The following is a 26799-nucleotide window of genomic DNA, read 5'->3' as shown; positions in this document are numbered from 1 at the left end:
AGTGACTAATCCAAACAGCACCTTGTTAACTGAATGCAGACTCTCCCCGCAAAGCCCAGTCTAACGCTCCTTTTATGGACAAAGCTGCACAACTGGCCTCCGTGGAGAGGCTGCTGCGGATCAGCAGCCGAAGCCCAGCCACGGGGGAGAGAGGGAGAGTCAGAAGGAGGCAGGACGCCTGGATCCAAGTCCCAGTGTAACTGCTTGCTAACTCTGGGACCTGGAGTGAGTGACCTGGTCACCTAATTTCTTAAAACCTCAGTTTCCTCATTTATTACAAAATATACCCATCACCTTGCTTTCTGCATGGAATTATTAGGAAACCCCACACAGTGAGCCATGAAGTGGGCATGACTTGGCACTATAGAAATATATTAGTTTGCTCAGGCTGCCTTACAAAGTACCACAGACAGGGTGGCTTAAACAACAGAACTTTATTTCTCACCATTCTGGAGGCTGGCGGTCCAAGATCAAGGTGTCAAGAGGGTTGGTTTTCTCTGAGGGTGTGAGGGGAAGATCTGTTACAAGCCTTTCTCTTCGGCTAGCAGATGGCCACCTCTATACCCACATGGCATGCTGCCATCTGCGACTGTCTCCAAATGCCCCTTTTTATGAGAACACCGGTCCCATCGAATGAGGGCCTACCCTATTTTAACTTGATCACCTCTGTAAAGCTCCTGTCTCCAAATAAGGTCACATTCTGAGGTACTGGGGTTCCAGACTTCAGTGTATGAATCCGGGGAAGATACAGAATTCAACCCGTTAGTGTGGTAGGAAGTGAGGTCTGGTGGTTTGAAAAAAAATCTGCTGCTTGGATGGCCAGAAACGCTAAATTGAGACACTTCACAGGCAAACAGTCTCAGCCTGTCCTTTGACTCAACTCAAAGCAGCTGGACATAAGGGATGAGGAGGCAAAGAAAGAAGGGTGTCCAGACACAGGGCCCCCGCAGTCGCTCCAAAGACGCCCTGGTAGTTCTATTATAATGTGTTTACTTGGCATGAGTCAAATTATTTAAGTATCAAGTACTTAGACTGTACTTAGGATGTGCTGGACACTCGGTACTTTATAAATATTCATTTAATTCTCCTAACAACCCCATGAGGTAGACTTTATTACTATCCCCATTCTACAGGTGAGAGAACTGAGGCAAAGAGAGGTTAAATAACTTGCCCAAAGTTACACAGCTAGAATGTGGCTAGAACGGGCTGGGCTTTAAAGCCAGGCCGTGTAAATTCCAGCTTCCCTACCTGAGCTCTGAACTGGGGAGGCCCAGTGAGTCCACCCTGCAGGGAGAAGCACTGAGTGCCATTTGTCATGTCCTTCATGTTGCAGACGAGTACGAAGTGGACTGGAGCAACTCTTCTTCCTCGACCTCAGGGTCCGGCGCCCCTTCGGAAAACAAAGAAAAGAGCTGGCTGTACACGCTGGATCCCATCCTCATCACCATCATCGCCATGAGCTCGCTGGGCGTCCTCCTGGGTGCCACGTGCGCAGGGCTCCTGCTCTACTGCACCTGCTCCTACTCTGGCCTGAGTTCCCGCAGCTGCACCACGCTGGAGAACTACAACTTCGAGCTCTACGACGGCCTCAAGCACAAGGTCAAGATGAACCACCAGAAGTGCTGCTCAGAGGCGTGACGGATTACACCCAAATCACACCTGACGTTTCATTCCAGCAAGAGGGGCTAGTGAAGATTACAGTTGTTGTTGGTTTTTTTTTTTCCTTTGGGAACTGAATGCCATAATCTCGATCAAACCGGTCCAGGAGACCGAAGGTGTGGACAGGACAGACAGGCAAGTTGAGGGAGGAGGGGAGGGGCAGCCGCGCTGGGGGTTATGACCCACCCGGCACCGCGGTGGCCGAGTCATTGCTGGGACAAAGACGGAGCTCATCTCTTTGGGGGTCACAGTTCTATTTTGTTTGTGAGTTTGTTATTATTATTAATTATTATTATTATTATTATATTATATTTTCTTTCTTTGGTCTGTGAGCAACTCAAAGAGGCAGAAGAGAATGACTTTCCGGCATAGAAGCAGAGAGGTGATCATCATCCTCTACTTTCTCTTTCTAATCAACACTTGAAAAGCAGAGTCTTTTCAGACTTTCCATCTTTAGGAAAAAAAACTAAAAAAAAAATAAAAGCCGTCCAGCTTCTCCCGTCCTCTGACCCTCTCCTGACGGACGGGACTGGCTGAGGTGCAGACTCTGCCGCCAACCCTACAAGCTGCCGTTCCAGTCCTAGCATTTACGTAGGATGTTGTTGCCTTTAACTTTTTTTATCCAGGGGAAAATTGCCATTTTAGGGTTAGCATGAACAGCTCTTTCTTACGTGCGATTTGAAACAAACCAGAGTGGAAACTTCACACGTCAAAATCCATAGAAAGCACCTCCATGTTAGAAGTGGACACGCCTTAACTTGCTTTGTGAATAGGAGCCATTCAGACCAGAACTTATGGCTGTGAGGCTACTTCGTGGGGCCTCTGGTGGTGGTTTTGCTTTTGCTTTTCCCTCCCCCTTGTTCTTCTAAGACATGTACATACACACACGCACACACATGTACACATGTGCACACACATGCCCTTTGATATTCTCAAAGATGGGGTGGGAGGGATACAGGCTATCGGTATGTTTTCTCTGTCGGTGTGATGTGACTGTGCCCTGGGTGGGAAGGAGAGCAGTGGGGAGGGAAGAGAAAGTCCAACCGCTGTGGTCACGTGACAGCAAAGGCTGAGCAGACTGTACAGAGACATTCTGATGAGCTAGTTTCTCTGATAGGCTAGTAAACATCGATTTCTCCTTAGGGTTTACAGCCACCACCTCCGCCTCTCGGGAGAGCCAGAGCTGGGAGGTGAGGAAGTCTAACCAGAAGTCTGCAGGCTCCGTGAACCAAAACATAACAGCAGTGCTTGAGCCCCAGGGAGGCTGATATTCTTACACACACACATGCCAGTTTTATGTGTTTTTTATTAAGTGCCTTGAAAAAGTGAAGAAAAATGTATTTTCCCTCTATGTCAGAATCAGTGAATATCATACAAGTGAAGGCATTCCTCCCTCCCTAACCCCAATGGCTCCACTCCCAGTCGCCCCCCACCCCCGTCACCGCTGATCCTACTAATGGCATGAGCCCTGCTACCCCGGTGGCAGTCATAGCCCTAGATGACTCTCAACTGCTCCAGAAGGGGAGGCATCAGGAATAGAGTGAAACTGTGTGAACGATAAGATTGTCCGCATCAAGGTCCAAATCTTGATTTTGTAGCAATGCCTAAGGATTGCCGCTGTGCTGGGAATGCATTTGAAACCCAGCCGGTGTGCCCAGCCTGTTGCATATCAGTGGTAAACTGTCCGACCATTTTTGCTGCTATGGTCACCCACAATGGCATTTGTCTCATACCCAGGTGAAAGGGGAAGGGTGAATGGGACCGGCTGTTTCTTTTAAACGTTAACTTATGGAAACGCTGGTTCAAAAGGTAACGTCCCGGTGTTTTGTATGCAGAGAGGGAGACTTCATACCGACAGCTATTTATTCACATGTGTCTGTGTCGTTGCCGCCTTTGAGTTCTCTGTATCTACTGTGTATGTGAACGGTCACGTGGGACTCGGTGTTGTTGTTGTGACTTTGACTTTGACCTAGGGCCTGAGTTAACTGCTGATCTCGGCGCTTGTTGGCACAGTGGTAGTTAGAGGTGAAAAGTAACGTTGTCAAGTCCAAGGGCTTAGCTTGAGGCGCCCCCTGAGCTGGGCATACAGCAGAAACAAGTTTTTAATTAGTCTACCCTCCTCTTCGCCTTCCCGTGTCGCTCAGTGTTCCGGAAGCTAGCGAGTCCTAGGGATTTCCAGAAGCGGCCTGCAGAAGAAGACAAGTTCACAAACCTACTCTGGGGGTCTGGCCGTCTCCTGCCCAGTGGGCCACTTTACAGTTCCCCAAAAGACCAGCCTTGCCTCCAGCCTGCAGTTCACCTCTAAGTTATGTACAACTCCACCTGCATCCCCCTGTATCCATATTCACCATGGGCCCTGAATGCTGAACAAAAAGGCCACCCAGGGCCACGTGTAGATACCTCACCAACACTGGAGGCTGGGCTCCGAGGAGACAGAAAGACAGTGGGGCCCGATTATACAACTTGGCCAGGGGGCACCCTGGTGCGTTTGTTGCCTCTATCTGCAGGTAGACCGGCCGACCCATCTCCTTCAGTCATTCCCTCTGGGAAACCCGACTCACAGTATTGATCTCCGTTTTTGCCTTGTACTGAATGACGCATTACCTCCACGCTCTCCCGGACTAGATGGTCACCAGGGCCACAGGGTCGCTTTCTCTCTTAGGTGGGAATGAGGAGTTGGCAGGGATGAGGGTCCAAGGAATGAGCATGAGTGGCAAGAAAACAAGGGGGAAAGTTAAACCGTCATACCGAAGGTTAACTTTTCCAGGGTCTGCAGCTGAAGGTGTTCGACTATTCGCTGGCTGAGCCAGATCACGGGAACTTGAGAGCTTTTACTGTGATTCTTCAATGTAAAAAGGAAACAAACAGCAATGTCAAACTGTGTTTATATGATTTGTATAAAGCCTTTTTAAGATTACTATTTAAATAAACATTATACCAGAGATAGTTTGTCGCGTGTTGTTTTATTGGAGAGAAAGGAGTGACCAAATCATCCCAGTTTGCCCGAGACTCCCAGGAAAGGCCTGAGTCCCGGAAACCCCTCAGCCTCACTCTCTTGGAACAATGGTTCTCAACACTCTCGTGTGGAATTAATAGGTTAACTGTCTGTCTGGCTTTTCTACAAAATGGAAATATGATGGAGATGGGTAACTCGAAGACTTGCCTGGTAGGCTTCCGAGACTGTGACCTCTACAGACACACCGCCTACTGGCTGGCCAGGGAAGACCTCTCTGTGCAGATGGTATTGAAGCTAACACCTGAGTTGATGAGGAGTCAGTTAGGCTAAGTTTCTGGGGACAGCTTTCCACCTTGAAGGAACAGCACATAGAGATGCTACTGGGGCACAGGTCTGTGTGCTCCTGGGGACACAGGCAGTGAAGGCAGGATCAGCGTGGGGGGCAGGCAGGGTTCCAGAAGCAGCTGAGAGCCAGGTAAGATCCTCTGCAGCACAGTGGGAAGGTGCTGTCGAATCAGCATCACTCTCTGGCCTTCCTTCATTTATGGAAAGGACAGCCCCCCGCCCCACTCCCCAGCCCCACTCCTCGCTGGCTGGGCAGGTCACCAGACTCACAGCTCTGCACCTTCCCTCTCTGCCCTCTCCGTGATCTTCATAATATCGTGTGTCTCCCGAGAGGCCTGCTTCCATTGTATTACTGACCCAAGCAACAATAACAGAGGTTAAAATGAAAAGCAAATTCCATTTTCCTTTAGTTGAGCTTTTGGGTATTTTAAAAGCCCTAATAAACTAATAATATCTCCTGGTCTCTCGCCATCCAGTGTTTACATAAGGTCTTTTTCTTTTTCTTCCTTATCTGTATCCTTCTGGAAATGTTTATACAAACCTCAGGGGAGGCAGTGAAATGAAGTTGGAACAGGCCCATCCCTGAGGGAAACAGAACCCAGCTGGATGCCGAGGACTCTTTGCCCCCCGCCACGCTGGTGGGGGTGGGGGTGGAGCATGGGAGGGGAGCCCGCAGAAGAAACGGAAAGATGACTCTGTTCCAGTTCTCACAAGCTTCAGGCTCTAATCCCAGGCTGAGCTAAACAAAACTCCTGGGGAAGATATTCCCCCCCCCCCCGGGGGATGGGGTATGAGCTGAGGGGCTGACGAGCAGAATATGAAATGCTACCTGTGGGGGTTCTCAAAGCTCCCTTCTGTCCAGCCCTGGGCTTCACGGTAACTCGAACGCCTGTTCTCATCAGCCAAAGGAGAGGGGTCCTCAGCAGCCTAGGGACTGAGACAGAGGCACGCTTGCCCCTGAATTCCCACTTCAAATTCCCAAGCCACGAAGCCTGCTCCCTCCCAGCCAAGGCTGGTCCTCCTCAGCCCATCCTTTCCGCCGTGACCCTGAGAAGAAAGGGGCTCCTGGAGGAAGGACAGGCCTTCTGTGCTCTCCCTGCACACGGGAGCAAGAGACCACCAAAGGGAGCCCTGAGCCGCGTTATTTCTGTGGCTCATCCAGAGGGTGACACCTGTTCCCTCTCTGTCCCCTGCCAGAAAACCCCATAGGACCACCGTGTGTGCAGGAGCACTGTTCAGGTGCTGTAAGAGAAAGAGAGCCCTCAGCTGAAGATTCTTGCCCACCTGGTGGAAGTAGTCTGAACCTTTCCTCAACCCTCCTCCTGCTCTATGGCCCCAGGCTGGCAGAGCCTCTCTCCCCACAGAGGATCCAGCCTGTGCAGGCCCACACAGGTGTTCCAAAGACCCGACCCAACAGCCAGCCAGGCGCTGGTGTGCAGAGGCGCCCAGCACAACCCTTCACCAGCACAGAAGTAAAGCCCCTGGGCCAGGGACTTGGGGTCTGAGGATTTGGGGTGCTCCGCTCTGGGCTCCTCACCCAAACAGCAGGCCCTCAAGGGCTGCAGTCAGGTGAAAACCCTCCTGTGCTCCAATTCAAACAGCCTCCCCTGGAAACTGGTGCAGTTTGCTGCAGCCTCTAGAGCCTCCTCACCCCTCCCCACCTTCCCCACCCCAGGCCTCGGATCATCAGCAGAGCCAGGTCGCCGTGGCTTGGAGCACAGCTCCACTAATAAATCTCCATCCTGCAGCCCTGACTGCCTCCACTGGGAATCGAAGCGCAGCCTTCCGGAGCACCCGCTGCCTGCCCCGCTGCACTGCCAAGCCTCGCACATAACGGCCCTGGCAGGGTTCGACTCCGGAGCCAAGGCAGGCGGCCTCTCCGGATTTGTTCTCCTCCTTCCCCTTTTCCTCCCCCAACCCGTTCATCTCGCCTCTTCTTGAGCAGACACATTTGTATTCCCAGCCAACTATTTTTAAACGTCATGGGACTTCAAAGAAAGGTTTAGAAGGTTTTGAAACCCACCAATACTTCTCTGCCCTTGAACTTGGACATGCCGAGGAGAAGGGAGAGCACTGGTCCCAGGGCTTGGGAGACCAGGATTCTCGGCTCCGCCTCTAGTTCTGTGACCTTGGGAAGGTTGTGCACATCTTGGCTTTCCCACCTCTACTGGGCATTTGGGCTACATTAATTTTGAGCCCTGGGCTCTGACAGCCGAGCCGATGGAGTAGTTCTGTTTAGTTGTGTGAGTCTGTGTTGTACATGCAGTGAGGATAAAGCTCTGCAGATGCTCCTGTTGCTAAGTTCTCTCCATCTTCCTTTTGCATAGAAGCCGGAGCACATCTCTGGGCTTGATTCTACTGTGGCACCAGCCCAGATCCAAGCTAGCTCTCTTTCAACAGAATTGCTCTTCTCCCAGAGCCCTTCACTTGTAGCTGTTTACATAGATACTGATGTGCTTACTTATCTATCTCTCACTAGCTCTTGAAGGAAGAATTTATGCATGTGTTCATCCATATAATCAATGTAATTTATATTCAATGTCTACTATGTATCTTGCTAGATCCTAGGAGGTCATAAGCATAACAGAAATGGTCCCTGCCTTCAAGGAGCTTACAATCGAGAGACAGAGATGTTGGTGAGTCAAATAACCACACAAATCCCCAGCAGTCATCATGGCAGGAACTCTAAAGTGAAGTGCAGAGGGCGGCGTGTGTGGGAGAGGGTCGGGGAGGCCGCCCCTGAGCATCGGGTCCAACGGGAGCTGAAGTCTCAGGGTGAGTCGGATGACTGGGGCAGGCGGAGGGAGAGTGTGACACACAGAAGGGGCAGTATGTGCAGAGGTTGGAGGCAGAGGGAAACCTGGCTGGAGCAAAGTCAGGGGTAAGGAGAAGCATCTTATTCACCTTCGTAGGGGGACCTCCAACTCATACCTGGCACTTACTAGGCAAGCCAACAAATAAACATTTGTTGAATGAATAAATGACTTATCTTAATTCCCCTTTCGGACAGGCGGCAAGTTGCCCAGTTTGTACAAACTAAAAGATACCAAATTTTTTAGACTGTAAGACACACCAAACCATAAGATGCACCTAGATTTTAGAGGAGGAAAATAGGAAAAAAAATTTTGAAGCAAAAAGTGTGGTAAAATATTTAAAACGTAAATAACATAGGCTGCCACCCCACCCCACAGCAAGTTAGGTAAGATACATTTGGACTGTAAGACACACCCCTCTTTTCCTCCCAAATTTGGGGGGTGCATCTTATAGTCTGAAAAATAAGTAAGTGTTTAAGTTCTTCCTGATCGCTGCCTGGGCTTCACTACAGTGCAAAAGGCGGAAGTTCCCAAGAGTCTGAACTGAGAAATTATGCCCACAAGCTCCAACACAGGGATGAGTATTACTTGTTTCTGTGTAAAATGACTTTATGACAAATGATACATGATAATTTAGGTTAAATATATTCAGATCAAAACATTGTTGAAGAGATTTAACCAATAAAAATATCCATGCAGCCACTATGGAAAAGTGTATGGCAGTTCTTCAAAAGGTGAAACACAGAGTTACCACTGATTCAGCATTTTCCCTCCTTGGTACATACACCTGGAAGCATTGAAAGCAGGGAGTCAAACAGATACTTGCTCATCCACGTTCATAGCAGCACTATTCACCGTAGCCAAAAAGTAGACGCAGCCCTGGCTGGTGTAGCTCAGTGGATTGAGAGTGGGCTGGGAACCAAAGTGTCCCAGGTTCGATTCCCAGCCAGGGTACATTCCTGGGTTGCAGGCCATAACCCCCAGCAACCGCACATTGATGTTTCTCTCTCTCTCTCTCTCTCTCTCTCTCTCTCTCTCTCTCCCCCCTCCCTTCCCTCTCTAAAAATAAATAAATAAAATCTTTAAAAGAAATTAGACACAATCCACACGTCCACCAATAGGTGAATGGATAGACAATGTGGTTATGTACATGCAATGGAGTGTTACTCAGCCTTAAAAAGGGATGATATTCTGAAACATGTTACTTCAGAGATGACCTTTGAAAATATTCTGCTAAGTGAAACAGCCAGACATAGAAGGATACATATTATTATACATGATTCCACCGATTCTAAGAGACAGAAAGCATATTAGAGGTTACCAAGGACTGGGCAGAACAAGAACAGGGAACTATTATTTTTATTTAATGGGCACAGAATTTGGGCTGATGGAAAAGTTCTGGAAATTGACAGTGGTGGTGGTTGCATGGTTAAAATGGTATGTATATTTTTTTATGTTATGTATACTTTACCATAATCTTAAAAAGTATTTTAACAGGAAAAAAAAGTTTTTTAAGCACATTGCCTTAAAAAAAAAACAGTTCTGTATAGCACGTGGGACATACCTAAACTTAAAACTTATTTATTGTTTATCTGAAATTTAAATTTGACTGAGTATCCTATATTTTATCTGGCAACCCTCACTGAGGGCCTTCCTCTTCATCATGGGCTTCCTAGAGCCTTCCCAGGATGCAGGGACCATCCTTTCAAATCCAGAAACCAGCATCTGTGGTCTGATAAAAATGAGTGTAGAAAACAGATGCAGGAAATCAGATGGGTGCCTGCCCTAATTATAGACTCAGCCCTCGACAGAGACCACGGACTGACTCCCTCAGCCCTCGCTCACTCCATCAGTGAAGAGGCAGAGATGAGAAATCTTGGTTGGGTTTCCCATCTGTTGTTTAATCATCACAATCCACAAATGCAGTAAAAGCTGATTATAAGCCCCTTCTTACGATTGACCACGTGGCTAGAATTACAGTTGCAGATGGCGGTGCTCGTGCGTATGACTCAGACGATAGCCTTGTCCCCTGCCATCAACGCATCTTCACACCAGAGTTGGTAGGAACCCATGGGGCGCCCAGATGCCTAATTGTACCACCATTTGCACCCATGTCTTCTCAGTGAAAGAAACTGTCTGCACAGCTCATCGTACAGCAGGAAACAACAGGTGCAAAAGGCAAAAGCCACCTTGGAACTATTTGGACCAAAGAATATGGCTCGGCGTAACAAGAGCGCCCACAGACTTGGCACGCCTGCGCTGATCTGCCTGCATGATGGGCCTGGACGCAGACCACAGCCGAGGAGCCCACGGCTGCTGTTTCAGGTGGCCCCACCTCCTCCTGCTCTCAACCGAGACAAAAGGCAGCTGGGGAGGGCACCGCATGAAGAGATGGGTTGTGTCCAATTCATTTTTACTAGGTGCTGACAAGTCACCGCGAAAGTCTGGAATTGAGTAGCGCAGCAAAAACACACGGGTCACAATGCACTGGTGAATGATTACCAGAGGAGAAATTCATTACAGGCTGCTCTCAGCTCCCATCATATAAGGAAGTGTTACATTAACAAGATGGAAGGTCCCTGTGGTCCCCTCCCCAACGCAGCCCCCACTGCCACCGCCTGCCACCCCAGTATTTCAATTTGTGTTGCATGGTGGGAGCAAAGCCCAAAGGCAGGGGAAGTTAATTCAGCTATACTAATCAAAAAAAGGGTCACCGTGGCAGCCAGCACCGATTGAAGCAGATTGGGCCTGCGTGCTCCATGAAATTCTTTCTGCCCAGCCTGTCCCTGCTATGGGTCCCTGTAGTCTAGCACCTACCTATGGCATTAAAACAGGGCAAGTCTTTTTCAGCTGTCTCTGTCATTTGCTTTCCATCCTAGGTGCATGTGTTTCTCTGCCGATGTACCGGGCCCTTGCCCCTGTCAGTCCCCAGGTTAAGTGGGTTTCTAACGTTTGCTGACACGGACAGAGACAGACGTAGAACCCGGGAGGTGCCAGCATGGAAACTTATGCGGAAGACCATGAGGCAACCCAGATGAGCAAGACACCCTGGGTTTGGAGCTGCTCTGGACCAGCAAGTTCTGGGGAGATGGGAACAGGAAGCCTCCTTTTGCAGTGGCCAGGAGGACATTATATAGATCAAGTGGCCTTCAAGTCCTTGCTATTTAGCATCACATTCAATCATCACCTCATTCCTCTTTGTATCTTCTGTTCTCCAATTACCACTTCCCACATTAAAGAATCACAGGCCACAAATGGAAGGGTAGCAGAGAGCCAACAGTATGCAGACAGATGGGTCAATAGTTCTTCCTTAACGGGATTTCTGCTCCTTCCAGCTGCCATCACTTGCAGAGGGGCCAGCCGGCCGACTCTGCTTTTAAAGTCAAATGCACAGCCAGGCCCAGGATAGGAGGGTGCTGCCCGGAGGGGGCTCTGCATAGGTGCCCTCCTCTGGAGACCAGGAAGATCAGTACCCTGGCCTCACCCCTGCACCCATCATCGCACCACTGAGAGGCCCTGGTCCGCTTGCTGTTGCAAACATCAACCTACAGTGGATGAGCAAGCCCCAGCTCAACCTGAAGCCAATCCGATGTTAACTATGAAACCTCCCCGCAGCTGGCTGGACCGAAAGCTGCCGTTTCATCATGCAGTCTTCTCTGGGCTTAAGGAAAAGAGAGTGCGCCCCTCTGAGAGGAACACCGTGGAGACGTGCCCTCTGCCTTCCCAGCACTGGGAAAACCTTCAAAACTGTTCAATTTGTCTAAGCCCCATCCATCTTTAATGTCAGAGTCTACATTTTCTCCTCTCCGTTTTCAAAGCAGCCAAAAAAGAAAATGTCACTGCATTTGGGGCCGTTTCAAAAGCCGGGCTTAGACGGATGTTCTATTTCATGCTCCCAGCCCCGGTGTTCTCATCTCCTGTGGAGTCTTCAGGGGCGGCATCTTCACCGCCCCCGCCCCTGTGTTCGCTGGGCGCCTTTCTGTCTCCTCTCTGCTGCGGCGGGCTCCTCACTTGCCTCGGAACTCCCGGAGCTCCTTTGCAACTGCAGCCATGCTAAGGGGACAGGTTAATTTTTACTGGACAGAGAGACGTTGCCAGGTGAGGCTGCTACCGCCCCCACGGCTGGAGCAGCTGATGCACGTTCATCTCCCCTGGGCTGCCTTACGGCAACCACATTCCCCCAGATTGTCCCAATCCTCGGCAGGTCAGCTGGGCATGTGTCTGACCTCCCATCCCTGAACAACCTAAAGTGGCCCTTTCCCTGCAGCAGGCAGGGGGCAGTTCAGATGAAGGTGACAGTCAGACTGCATCCTTGATGGCCCCTGGCTCACCCAAGAGTGGGGAGCTGATGCACTGATTGATACCTGGCGGGAGGCTGTCAGCAGGGGGAACGCAGGAGGAAGATAAGGGACTCAATCAGTGTCAGTCCCGTCCTGAAACACATAGCTGTAAATCACTTTGGCTAAAGATCCTCAGCTGCTGGAGTGCAGAAAGGCGAGTAGATAATAGAACAGGGGGAGAAGCAGCCATGTGGGCCGCCGGCTCTGGGATGGACCAGGTGGTGGCCTTGGCCCTGGAGGGACAGGCACAGGACTCCACCCAGAACTCCACCCAGCCATCCTCAGCCCAGCGGAGGTGCAGCCCTTCCCTGAGTCGATCACAGAGGGTTAAAGTATAACCCAGGTTGAAAAATATGCATATAAGCTAAATGAACTGAAGAGTATGTGAATTATGTCACAACAACGCTGTCACATCTATTCCAACCGGCAGCCCGGGATGACTGATGTGGGGACAGATCTTCCCTTCTGCCCCCCCGCCCCCCCCCCCCCCCCCGCCCTCTGCGGGAAGACGGAAGAGATCCTGGTTGCAGGTCCCGTCCTGTCCTTGCTCACTGTGCTGAACTGCGAGGAAAATCGGCCTGAAAGGTTTAGTGTTCTGATGAGAAAAGGTTGCTCCAGCCCAGAGAGCCCCCGGACCTCTGTTGGCAGCTCCCAGCCACATTGCCGGTGTGATTAGCACGGGCCAAACCCTTTTTAGAGAATGTCTTTCAGCGTGTTTTAATTAGACATTTCCAAAATATTAATCTTATTTTTTGTCCAAGGGACACAGATTCCTAACTTGGAAATAATGAATGGATTAGTGGTTAATTAATTGCTGGCAGGTGTAGGCAGAAGCCATCTATGGCTTCCCAGCACTTTTTCCCCTTTTCTCTCTTAAGATCGTTCTTTCTTATTTTAATTAATTTTTTTGCTGCCCCAGCACTTCTCTTATCAAATAGTCAAATAAACTAAATGAACAGAGTGCACTGAGACCAAGCTACTCAATAGGGTGTTTAACTGGAATCAGAGGCCTGTTGTCACCTACTAGTGTTTCAAGGCACCTGGGAGCCTCCCCTGGCGGTGGAACTGGGCTCCCAAACTGCCCTCTTAGCATCACGTTCATCTTCCCTCCCGGGAGAGGGCACGGCTGGACTGAAAGGAGCAGTGACCCTCTGGGTGGCTTGTGGCTTCTCCAGCCTGGTAAGGAGCAGAGACGGTAACGTAACAAGGCCCTGGACTTAGCCCCACCCACCTGCCTCACCGTTCACGCCCGTGTCTGCACCACACAAACGCAGGCCTCGGGTGCACTATCCAGCTGCTGGACGGGCCAAGGTCAAGGGGCTGCTATGTGCCTTTGGCTGCCAACAGCTCTCAGCTCGGCTGGAGGGCGGCTGTCACAGTTGCCATTAATTTACATGGGAACAAGTAAGTCTAACCCAACGATCTGTATCCACGTCCTCAAACCCAAGCCATGGCCAGAGGAGGTTGCAATAGACAGGATGTGTGCTCATGTACAAGCCCCCCAGCACTAACCTCTCTGGGAACGTGGGCTTCGTATGCAGCTCTGTCCTTTCCCAGGGTCGGCCACTCAGAACAGCTATGGGGCAGTGCACTTCCTACTATGTAGGACTGTTTCCTGAACGAGGGAGCAGTCGTATCTAACTCTAAGAGGCGGCCAGGGGGACGTGGGCCTGAAACGGCATTAGAGTTATTGGCTGCTTCAAAATGAGTTATGGGCTTTAGGACATTGGGAGGTCCCTTAGGAGGGAGGACCTAGGCTATCTTCTCATAAGCAGATAAACTGCTATGCCATAGCCATAGATTTATCCAGAAATAATGACTGGTAGGAATTCAGAGGGAATGGAAGGGGAGTTTTGAAAGTGGGTCTCCGGTGACCACTCTGACCTCCAGCCCAAAGTATTTGTCTCCATATCGAGGGGAAGATGAAAGTAGTTTGCTGTGTGACTGATGGAGCCCTGAAGACTCTCTGCCGAGCTTGTCGGTGACCGGGAGCTGGCAGGTCCGGGGGTGTGCGGCAGGGAAAGGGCCGTGGGAGTGGGCACACTGCTGGGCGGGAAGCTGGCCCAGAAGCGAGAGCTGCTTCCAAGGGCTTCTAACCCCAAGCAGGCGGAGTGAGGGATTCGGCCAGAGGGAGATTTTCTTGTGCTTCTTTCTCGATCCATCTTTTTTCTTCTCCCCCAAGTTAGGAAGCTTTGAAGGGCTAGAAAATTGGGACAGGGATCCCTAAGGGGTTTCCTAAAGTAGCCACGTATATAGTTTTTTTTAATCCTCAAGGATAAACTACGGGGTAGCTATTTTAAAAATGAGGAAGTTCTTTATATATAAATATGAAAAGATCTATAAGGCATATAATTAAGCAAAGGGCAAAGTGAAAAACCACGTCCAGCATGCAAGACAGGCTATATACATTGCAGGCTCGTGTGCAAAATAAAACTGGGGCAGCGGAGTTAAGTTGTTAGGAATTTCCCAGCGGCAGGAGCAGAGCATTTAAGCAAGTGCAGGGCCCTCCTGAACATGGGTCCCGTGTGACTGCACGTTCCACACCCATGAAGCCAGTCCTACTAGCATGCTACCATGCAGTAAACCTGAAATTTTAAGTAATCAGCAAATAACCAGGTTTACCTATTCAGGGCAGAGGGGTGAGAACTGGGAGGAAGGGGAGGAAGAAGAATTTCCATCATATAAGGGGGGACCCAAAAAGTCCAGAATTGTCTTCTGGAAGGCAGGCCCTTGTAGTACAGGCTTTCTCTGCTGGGTGAGTGATCTAGGAACCCACCTGTATCAGTGTACCAGCTGGTGGTGTTGTGAGAGGGTATGTTCAGCCTCAGTGAGTTGGTTTTTTTTAAGACTCAGTGAGCTTGCCCATTTCATGATGGGTGATTTATGAGCACATTGGCCCACACCATGCTGAGTGGGCAGCAGTTTTTGGCCAAAAATGGCATGACCCCTGTGCCCCACCCTCCCTATTCACCCAATATCATCTCAAGCAACCTTTTCTTTTTGTTTCCCCCGGATGAAAAAGGTCCTCAAAGGGAAATGTTTTGCCAATGTGAAAGAGGTAAAACAAAAAACAGCAGAAGTGCTAAAAGGCATCAAAATCAACAAGTTCAAAAGCTGTTTTGAGCAGTGAGGAAAAAAAAGTCTCAACAGGTGTATTCCACCAAATGGAGAGTGCTTTGAAGATGACTGAAATTTAAACATGTAAGAATAAATACACAATTGTTTATACACAAATTCTAGTATTGGGGGGTCCCCCCCCCATACACTGATTTATATTTTTTAATGTTCCAGCCATGTAGATGAGTTACCTAGACCAAAAATGAAAGAATTAAGAAAAAGCCTTCAGGGCTCTGGAAAACCCCATGTCAACCCTAAACAACACGGGGGCTCCCACTCACATTGCCCAGTGACTACATGTGACCACATGGAGGCTCTGGGGATGGGGAAGCTCAGACAACAGAAGCATCTGGTGGTAATAACGAAAGCCACCACCATCCTCTTTCTTACCGCTCACTCACTTGCCAGTGGACTCAGATTTCTAGGAATCCCAATAAAACAGAAACCATCATCTTGCTCTGTGATCTCTGGGGAGTGCTGTGGAACTCTGCTAAGCCTCGGGCACGTAGGTCAGGACATACTTCCATAGCTGCCCTGTAGGTTAGTAAGTGCTACTCTTGAGAACAAAGGGACCCCAGATCACTAAATGTGTAGACGGGGTGAATGTACCACTAATAACACTCACAGTCAGTCATAACAAGAAGATTCAAGTTTAACTACAAAGACAAGTTCATGCATGTGTCTCCAAAGTGGAACAACCTGGAGATAAGGGAGCAGAACATGAGATGCTCCTAACAACAAGGAATCATGAGAGTGAGCATGTGTTTGGGTATCGACAATGTGCCAGCTGAACTACTCACTTCATCCCCATGATTCCCTGCAAGGCGGGTTCTGCTGTTTTTTTCTCATTCTAGAGCTAAGGTACCTAAAGAGGACAAGTAACTTGCCAGATATTTCCCTGTAAGTAGAGGATTGAGCCAGTTCAGAGCAAAGACATCCTGGCCCCAAAGCCCATGTTCTAAACCATTAAGCACAGAGAAGGGAAGCCACAATTTTACTGTAAATAATCGATATAATATCAAACTATAATAATTCATCTCAGCTGTTCCACTCAACAAAGGCTTCTTCTGTCCAGAACACAACTGGGCCGATTTGGAAGTAAGGCCTGCTACTTTCTTTCAGGTAGATGTGGCCAGGAGTTCTTCTATTCCTGCAAGTCAAAAGAACTCCAGGGTCCCCATTGTTTGAGGCCAACATTAAAGTTCAGTATGGCCCTGGACCCTCTTTCCTTGGAAATATTTCTTAAATTGTAACAACCTGACAGCTCTTGGGGGCAACTCTCTCAAGACTTATCCACAAGCCTCCAAGAAATATCAGAGGTTGCGGCAATTAAGAAGAGTGATGGGGAATTACTTCCAAGAATATAGCTAAATCAACAAAATAATCCAGTCCCAGAAGGTCAAGATCAGAGGCAGATGTTGCCATTCCTTAGCTGAGGAAGGCTCCAGGACTCAATTCAAATTGACTGTAGAAATAACATGATGGTTAAACAAAATTCCACTCTTCCCTTGGGACACTTTCCCCCTCTGAACTGCCTAGGACACTAGGCACATGTATCCGCGTCAGAGAACTGTGCATATATTTGCACCATCTAGATTGTCTTGCATTTATCCTCCACTAAACTGTGGTGACTACTTGGATGGAAAAACCAATCTCAAATATATCAATGTATCTTTCTTTCCTAGCTAAAGAGAGCTTTTAGCTCTTTAGAGAGCTAAAATATGACAAGGCACAAGATAGGTTCTTGGTGTATGTTTGTTGAAATGAAGAATGAATGAATGAATCAATGAATGACTCAGCAGTCAATTGATTACTGTCATGATCCTTAATGGCCAAGTTATGCAAGTAATATCTCATTATTACAATACAGCCCCTCCCTGCAGCCAACCAATGAAATACTCAAATGTTTGTTATTCTATTGACACTCTGTGATAATTGCTCTAAACCCTATTCCCAGTAGGCAGAGACTAGAGGTGAAGCAAAACCAATATCCAATTTCCTCACAAGAATTATGAAGTGAATACAAAATGTCTCGAATATAGTAAAAGAGGAACATTTTGCAGATCAGTTTAATGTGTTGCCCTTGAATTCCTAAATGTACTTGTGCGATGCCATCAAGTAACTACTCAATAAATGCTTTAAAGCTTGTTTGGCTTGTACAAATTTAAAACATTAAGAGAGAGAAAAGAGGTTTGGCTGAGTTTTATAAATTCAATACCCAAAGTAGTGTGGAAGGAAATAAAAACAGCTGGGGTTTATGTAGTTGCTAATTTAGTTGAAGAATAATCATCCATCGGAGCAAAAATAATTCTTCTGCCACATCTGGAGGCGACCAATGTAGAGTGGCTTGGCTGTCAAAAAAACACTTTCCCTGTTAGAAAAAAAATGTTTAACTTTATGAACATTGCCATGTAGCCTTACCCTTTTTATTTTATTTTATGTTTCAGAGTCATGGTACCCAGGAAGCAGGAAGGTGGCTTGGGGACTTTGATGAGACAGTAAAGCCAGGCTTTCTCGGGAGAGAGGCTGGCCGAACTTTGGCCGGGTGACGAGGCACCGGAGGGAGGTCCAAGTGCCACAGGTTTCCAGTGAGAGCTGCAGAACGAGAAAGTCTGCCAGCAGCTTGTGAGAAGATGCCAACAGATTGGTCTAATGTGCTAAGAGTAACTGAAAATCAAGAAGCTTTGCTTAAAGGATAAAAAGGAGCATTATAAGTAAATGATGATTGATAATAATCAAAATCTAGTGAGACAAAGCACTTAACCTAAACATAAGATTTTTATACAGCAGTCCTTTGAATGTTGTTCTAAAGTAGGTATCACTTCCAATATTGTCCCTATGATTTTGAGCTATGTTTAGATCTAAGATTTGCATTTCCATTTTTCTCAGAATGAGTGATTCTCAAAATTTATCTGCATCTGAATCCTCAAAGAGTCTCATTAGGTGGACGCAGGGTTATGACCCAGGAATCTGTGTTTTAACAGGGTAAAGGCATTAGGTCCCAGGTAATTTGAAGCAAGAAATTCACATCTCACTTTTGAGAAGCTACTCTCATGATTTATGTACCAGGTAATGTCCTGGATCCGTGCAGCTGGAGCAAGGAATCACCTCCAGATGGAAATTTATCAAAATCACAGGCATAATGAGAAGAACTCCGAGAGGTCAGAGGGTAGCAATCTTGTCATTTAAATGCAATGTCATCAAATAACTACTCCATAAATGTTTCAAAGCTTACTTGGTTTGCTCAAGTTTAAAACATTAAGAGAATGCAAAGAGGTTTGGATGATTTTTACGAATTCGACACCAAAAGTAGCATGGAAAAAATAAGCTGTATATTTGTGTAATGGTGAATTCATAGCAGAGTGTCAGAGTGTAGGATACATGCCTCTCTCTGTAAGCAATGACCTGATAACAGACTTCAAACCAACTTGTTAATGCCTGCCTCCATTAAGACGTCACTGTTTGGTCGCAAACCTCCATTTTTCCCTATTCATCTCCCTCTCCAGGTAAGGCATGTCCAAACCTGCCTTACCTGTTTCAAAGCACGTTCTTCTGATTTAATTGCAACCCCTACCTCAACTAAAAGAACCTGGGAAGAAAACTGAATTAATGAAATGGAAGCCTGCACTTGGCCTCTTCCCATGTATGTATACGCACGTACCTCTCTCTCTCTCTCTTATCTGTTTGAGAGATCCATGTGGCATTATGGCCCTAGTACCAGGCAGCCTTGTAATTTTGCTTGGTGAAAGCTTCTTACCCGGGTTCTGCAGAGAGCCTTGATTTTTCTTCAAGGCACGCATTCACCTGGAGAAGTACTATGAGCTGAGACGTACAAAGACACCTCCTTTTGTAGAGACAGTCAGCCCACGTTGGCTCAGTGGAGCCAAAGATTTCTCCGAGGGCCCATTTCCTACAGCTTTCATCATTCTAGAGGCTCTTCTGTCTCCTCTCTCCAAGGTCCCCACCGCAGTCTCCCAGCTATTAGCACCATGACAACCATCAAGGAGTACAAGCTTTGGGCACTGCAACTTCCTCTAGTGGGGATGTGCTTCACTCAGGAAGTCAGTCCTCCATACTCCTCTGTCCTCTTCCCATCTGCTACTAACAGCAGATGGCAAAGGCATCAGGCCCTTGCTGGAAGCCCTGCTCTACGGCACAGTATGAGAAATCGCAGTGTTTGGCTTCAGACATTAAGTTGTGTGATCAACAACAAATTACTTAGCCTCTCTAGGCATCATTTTCCTCTTCTGTTAAAGGGGCATTTCTACCTTCTGGGTTTGTAAGAATTTGAGATAATGTATCCAAACACCTGGGATATAATAGTTGTTCAATATATGGTAGTTATTATTTTATGCATGAGCCTTAGGCCAATGTATGTGTGAACATTTAGTTATTAATTAGAAGGTAAATGAAAGCTGGCTGGAGGGAATTGCATCTGACCTTTACCAAATTATTTCATTTAGATGCGCTGATGCAAAACTATCACATCTTATGAAGAAAGATGAAAATAAATCTGGCTGACAAAAGATATTTTAATAAATACTCAATCTCCCTCCAACATCCTCTCGGTCCACGGGAACCTCGCTGTAATTTGTGTGCTGTTGGGGGAGGCTTTTGTGCTTTTCCCTCTCTCTTGTCATAGTCAATCACTGGCTGATTCAGGGGCCAGATTCAGCTTTAAAAAACCTTTTTGAGTGACTGCTCCAAAAAAAGGAACTCCCTTTGCTTTTTCCCTGCAAATGAGATTGCCACCAAATAAGCTCGTGTGTATGGGGGTTAGTAGAGTCTCTCTAAATCACTCCTAGGCTGAGATCAGCTCAGCTGGTATAATGTAATGCAGAAGATGATTGACAGGCAAAGAGTACCTGCCACCACCCATATAAAGCACCTCGTGGGGGCCACGTTGTGATATTCAGTTCACTGGTAGAACCGTGGTCTACTACAGAGAAAATATGGTCTACTTCCAGCTGATGAGAGAAAATGACCAGGATGTGCTGCAGACCAGACAGAGAAAAGACAGGTAGACTCATCATATCCTTATCGGGGAAATCGGTGGACAGAAGGATGAGAAAAGAAGGCAAGAGGGCAAAGAATGATGATCCGTGAAGACATTTCTAGGGCAGAGAGCAATACACCAGCGAAGAGTTAGGCTGCACGAGAGTAAGAGGGATTAGGAGGCTAAGGTTGCCATTCTTTGCAGAAGAGTCAGTGATAGAACTGACGGGCAGTCTTAGAGAAGAAAGAAGCTGAGGCTACCAAGCTTTAAAAAATATATAAAACTAGAAAAGAAAAGACAGGAGACTATAAGAGGAAATTTATTGCTGATACTCTCCTGTTGGAAAAGATTTCAGATCTCGAGAGTGAAAAGAGAGAAGAGATTGGTATTGTTAACGTGTGATTCTCTCGCGCTGAACCACACATGGGTAAATGGTGCTCTCGGGGGCCTCTTCTGGAGTTTCTCTGCCTCTCAATCTACCTGGGAGGAGGATGTATTAGAAAGTCCAACCCAGTGAACTTTGCAAAAGGGCTGTGATTAGCTTCAGAAGGTTCCAACTGTGCAGGCAGCCAATATAATAAGCTCACATGTTGTGACTGATTACACCCATTACCATTCCTGCATATTTCTGCCTTCTAATGCTCACAGAGGAGCGGGAAAGAGAGTTAGGCAAACATCTTCGGGACTGGTTTATTAAGCTAATATACCAGGCATTGCCCATTTTGCATCCCAAGAAGCCATCAAGCCCTTTGAACTTAGCATTTTCATTAGAACTCATCTATTTTAAATAATGATACAGTAAGTCTTTACAGTGCTTTTTATCCAAGGATCTCAAAATACATTACCATTACTGCTGATTCTCAGCATTCGGTAGATAGTATCACATTAATTTTCTAGATGGTTAAACTAAAGCATCTAACAGTGAAATGCAAATCAGCGGCAAAGGTAGGAAAAGAGTTTAGAGTCCTCTGAGTCCACCTCTTACCATTCATCTACATAACTATGCTTGTTGGTACATGCCAATATCTAAATGCACAATTATGAGGTGGGAGCAAGTGAAGACGTTACAAATGACTGTCCATTTGTAGAGGACATCGGTCATGTTGGTGGCTGCCTGACATCTTTTAGCTATGCTCCTTTTGCTTCTCCTTTGCACCTGCAATGCAGACATGTGACCTGGGCCCTGACAATCAGATGGACTGCTGGGAGCAGCAAGTCTAGTTCCTCATACAGAAGTTGCAGCAGAGCAAATTATAGTGTCAAGTTCATGCTGGTGGCAGCAGTGGCTTCCCCATCAGACCAGTTTGACAGCACAGCTGTGGCGTGTTCCTAAAAGTTCAGCCTCTAACCTGGCTCTTCAGGCCTCTCAGTGATCTCGAGAACTCCTCTATACCCTTTTGGCAAACTCCCTCTCTGCACAGTCAGCCAGACTCAGCTTCAGTTGCTTGCAGGTAAAAATTCTGACAGGTATTGCTTTATATCCCATGGAAAATAGAGGTTCACAGACTTCCTTTTGTACTTTGAGATGGGTTGATAACTGATTATCAATCCATTTTCAAAATTAAATGTCAACTTACTCAATTTGTATACAGTGTTTATAAATATATAGTATTTTTAAAGATTTTACTTATTTATTTTTAGAGAGAGGGGAAGGGAGGGAGAAAGACAGGGAGAGAAACATCAATGAGTGGTTGCTTTCTCATGTGCTCCCTACTGGGGACCACCCCCCCAAGGCATGTGTCCTAACTGGGAATCAAACCAGCGAACCTTTGGTTCACAGGCTGGTACTCAATCCACTGAGCCACATCATCCAGGGCTAAATATATAGTATTTATTGAGCACCAGCTAAGTGTAAAACTCTGTGGTAGGTATTGTTTGGGAACAATACCTACCACATGGGAAAACATGGGAAATGTTTTCTGAGTGCCTACTATGTGCTCATGTCACATTGAGGGTTAAGGATGTAAAAAAACTAAGCAAAAACAGACAGAGCCACTATCTCCTTCCTACCCAAGAGCCGACAGTCTACAGGAAAAAGCACATGGTAATTGAAGGATCGCACCTAGAACTGTACAATTGCCACCGCGATAAGTGACGTGAAGGGCAGAGAAGGTATCCCCGAGGGAAAACTATGTTAGCACAAGATATACCTTTGAAAAGAGCACACTAGAGCCCATTGGAAAATGAGCTGGAGGGAAGTCAAAACAGATGCAGGCGTGTCAGTCAAGAAGAAATGTTAATAATTCAGGAGGGAGTTGATGATAGCTTAGACTAGAGTGATAGGGGTAGAGATAGAGAGAAAAAGAAATTCAAGAGGCATTTATGAGAAGGTCAGATCAAGAGTACTTAGCAATGAACTGGGTATGAGGAAAAGCCAGAGGGTCGAAGGTGACGTGAGCCGCTGAATGGAGGGTAGTGTCTGTCCCTGGGAGAACACCGGGAGACAGTCAGATCTGAGGGGGACACAGTGAGCTCAGTCTCAGGCGTGTTAAACGGTCTGCTTTGAGGCATCCATGAGGCCTGGAGCTCAGGGTAGAAGAGGACTGGAGGCACGAAATCATTCTTGTGTAGCTGAAATCGTTGTGAGAATGGGGAGTCTTAGGGAAGGATATAGCCTGAAACAATACAGAGCCTTGGGCCTGTTCTTGAGGAGTGTAAATTATAGGTCTAAAAATTCAGAGAACCACCCACCCATGGTTGCCAAAAGGTAATGAGAGTCTGCCTATAAAACATCAACAAGGTGAAATGCTTTAAACCAAGAAACATGCCTTGATTCTCATGCCCAAACTCCTCTACAACAGGGATCACACACTCAGGGGCCTGGCAGACTGCTATCAGCCAGCGGGCCAAGCAGGGCCGGGGCACAACGTAGAGCACATGTCTTTCTCCAAAGAGTCCACTGATTCTGCGCCCAGGCAAATTATTTCCAGTCACAGTACCTGCATCTCTTCCCTCTATTAAGTCTTCCACTGTTTGAAATAACTACTGTGGTTTGTGTTAACCTGAATGGACCTTCACTGAAACAGTATTTAACCCAGATTTCGAGAGTCAGAGCCAGTTCTCTGCTTCCAACTTAGAAACTGTCTTCAATTACTACTAATTATTTTTCCTACTAAAATCCCCTATTTTTCTATTTCCGAATAATATTGATACCCCCAAAAGACTGCTCTTTTACCCCAAACACTTTCCCTACCTATTAATACTGTCCCTAAAACCATTTTCAAATGTCTAGCACTCTAGCCAGAGTTGAACCACCCCCAAACTCCTCCATTATTCAAGTTCATGCCCACACCACTGGTACTGTGTGGAGTGAGGGTAAGTGAGCGGATGAACAATGGCCACCCATTCCCCAGCGCTATAACTTAGCTTGCAATTAGGAACCACTAGGGTAGGCCTGCTGAGGGGAAGGGACAGTTTTTGGAAGCCAGTAGCAGGAGTGAAGATGACAGAAATCTGGAGTAATCTTGAAGATGGCCTAGGGCAGAGGGAAGAAAGTGAGAAAAACTAGAAAATAATGGCAGGCTGGTGCTCTCAGCATTAATTCTGGCCTCTGCTTGATATTTGTGTATTTGCCTATATGTCTAGAAGACATTTTCCATTTATATGCATTCAGATATTTTTTCCTTTTCAATATTCCTCTGCAGTAATATTTTTCATGCAGCAATAATAACTGACAGTTATTGACTAAACCTGATAAGTAGTTCAAGGATTTGTTTCTTAGTTTAATATTACAACACACACACACACACTCAAGCACACAAATACACAAAATCAAGTTCTTCTCCCTCTTTCCCATCCTCCAACCCCGAACTGTAATTATTAAACAGAGACCTGAAACTAAGCAGACCATCAGCACCCACATGTAGTTGGGGTGTGCTCTGCTTCAGCATCTAATAGGTGAGCCAGCCACACACTTTGCCTCCTGGGCAGCTCCCAAGGCAAACACCCTTCTCGAGACATTCCATAGCACCTGAAGCAAGATTACTGTTGGTATTGTGCACAGAGTCTGGGTTGGCGTAGGTAAGAGCTTGTCCCCACAATTCCCTCTCTGTTGACATCTGGTGGGACTTCTGTCAACAAAGATTACACCGACACTTGCAGAGTGCCTGGCTCTTAGTAAATACTCTTAGTAAAAATGAAAAGAAAATCCAGTTAAAATGAGCCATGTCTAATCTGTGTGGCTGTAATGAATCACTTAGTGCCAAAAGCAGAGTAAGCACTATATAAATTTTAGCTAAATAATATATAGTATTATTATTATTATTATTATCATCATCTAGAGTCACTGCTGCTTCTTGTTCACATGCTGGGAACCCAGAAGGGCCTCTCTCACTCCACCCCTCTAGTTCAAATACTACCACAACCTTCAAGGAAATTTCAGCCACTCTTCTCTGTCGCACACAAACAATTAGAGAACGTGGTCGCTCGTGCATTGGTGATGGGAGCGAAAACAGCAGAAGAACTTCAGAGGGCAAGCCGGACACAACTTTCAAAACTACAAACACAGATGCCTTTCAGCCCAGCAGGTCACACTGGAGAATTTATCCAGCAGATTAACTCACACCCATGCGGTCCACAACACATTTAAGATATCTCACTTCAGACCTTGAAATAAAGTGAAAACAAACCCAGTGTCCATCAATAGTGAGTTCATGAATAAACCTTGATACAAGTGTTAAATTTGAATCCTCTACAGTGATGACCAAATTTTGTATGAGGAAGATTTCTGGATACTTCTATGATAAGAGCTCTAAAACATATTGATAAGCTTTAAAAAATAAAGCACAGAAAAGCAGTATATGAAACTTTCCAAATTTTGTATAAAAGTGGGGGGATACAAGAATAGATGTTTCCATTTGTTTTACATTAAGAAAGCAGAGCAGACTGAAAGCTCAGGGATTGCTGCTGGGGCATGAAGGGACTGAGCAAAAAAGAAAAGAGAAGGAACTCATGGATACAGACAGCAGTGGATTGCCGAGGAGAGGAGGATGAGGGGAGGTGGTGGAGGAAGGTAAAGGAAGGATAAATGGTGATAGACCAAGGCTCAACTTGGGGTGGTGAACACACAATACAATGTACAGATGATGTGTTATGAAATTGTGCACCTGTAACCCATATAATTTTGTTAACCAGCATCACCCCAATAAATTCAACAAAAAGGGAAAAAAAAGAATAAGAAACTCTGAAAGAATATGGAGAAAACTAAGAGGAATGATTGCCATGGCAGGAATCAGAGAATTAAGCAGATGAGGGAGAAGAGGCAAGGTTTGGAGAGAGAACATTTTATTATAAAACTTTTAATTGTCTATTCAAGATAGATAGATAGATAGATAGACAGACAGACAGACTCACCATTTTCTCAAACCTACAACTGTCTAAAGAACATATTCACCTGCTAGTGAAATAGTGGAAATTGAGCATCTTGAACATCTGTCCCCTAGTCGCCAGGCTTTGCCCCTACCCGCTATGTGATGATGCAACCTTTGACCTGGGGAACTGTGCCTAGAAAGCTAGGCACCTGTACCGGCTAGCTTAATACCATGTGCTGGGCTAGGGCCCTGTTCTCACACCTGCATATTCTTTCTGAGACACAATATTATAAATTAAGAAAAATCTCTTGGATCACAGACTCAATATTATAACTCTTCATTTCTTTTCTTTCACTGGTTTAAATTCAGACTTTTGATGTGATTTGCAAATAGCTTTGTGCGATATGATATTAGAGGTCAGAGAACTTCTCAATCCATCTAAAAGTCCATAAACACTGCAACAAAAATCCATTAAACATAGAAAGTGGAAATAGCTAGTCCTGTACATGGGAAAAATAACTAATTCACCTCCAGGCTCTCCTGCCATAAATCGGTTGTGCCGTTATCAGATGTCAACCTTGGGCTAGGAAAGCAAAGCAGCTGTATTCAACTCTGACAATTCTTTAAAAAGGGAGTGGGAAAGTGGGGATGAACCATTTGGGGTTTTTTCCATGTAATTCTCTAAACATACTATGTCATGAATGAGCTGGGGAGGAACCACAGCTCCCTGAGAGGAGCCTGCCATCTTGGCTCTCTCGAGCTCCCTTGGAGGAGAAAGAAGAAGCCCGAGGAGGAAATAATGTGAGACTCATTCTACAGTACAAAAGGTTCCGAAGGAAAAGAATGAGCCCCACGCCTCCTGGATTCAGGAAGCACCAGGAGGGCATGAAAGAAGTTGAAGAATGAAGAGGACCTGGTCAGAAAACAAGGTTCGAGTCAAGTCAGCCCCTTCAGTACAGATGAGCCCTTGCAGCAACACTCTCACAAACTCAGCTAACAAACATTCACAGGGGTTTGCTCTGTCCAGGCATGGTTTGAAGTGCTTCAACTATCAACTTCTCAAATCCTCACAACTGCCCCTGGAGGGTATTATTATTTCCATTCCACTGGTGAGGAGACTGGGGTGCAAAATAATTAAGAAACCTGCCTGGTTTTATGCAGCTGCGGATGAGGAAGCACAGGGATGCTTCCACGGGTCACCAAGTTCGCAGAGAGGCTGCCATCACTATCTTTTCTCCTGTTCTGAGCCTTACGACGGCTGCCT

At 46.7% G+C, this 26799-nt stretch overlaps 1 protein-coding gene across 2 annotated transcripts in view; it reads left to right on the top strand.

Moving 5' to 3' along the window:
* Positions 1–4601, top strand: part of NRP2 (neuropilin 2) — a 114457-nt gene extending 109856 nt beyond the window's left edge. For both annotated transcript variants that reach the window (XM_028510957.2, XM_028510958.2), the window contains exon 17: positions 1334–4601. In XM_028510957.2, coding sequence (XP_028366758.1) covers positions 1334–1638 — 305 coding nt within the window. In that variant the 3' untranslated portion in view covers positions 1639–4601. The remainder of the gene's footprint in view (positions 1–1333) is intronic.
* Positions 4602–26799: the final 22198 nt, after the last annotated feature.

This window comes from Phyllostomus discolor, chromosome 4, assembly GCF_004126475.2.
Source record: "Phyllostomus discolor isolate MPI-MPIP mPhyDis1 chromosome 4, mPhyDis1.pri.v3, whole genome shotgun sequence".
NCBI lineage: Eukaryota > Metazoa > Chordata > Mammalia > Chiroptera > Phyllostomidae > Phyllostomus > Phyllostomus discolor.
The sequence above is the reverse complement of the archived record's forward strand: the minus strand, read 5'-3'. Positions and strand labels throughout refer to the sequence as shown.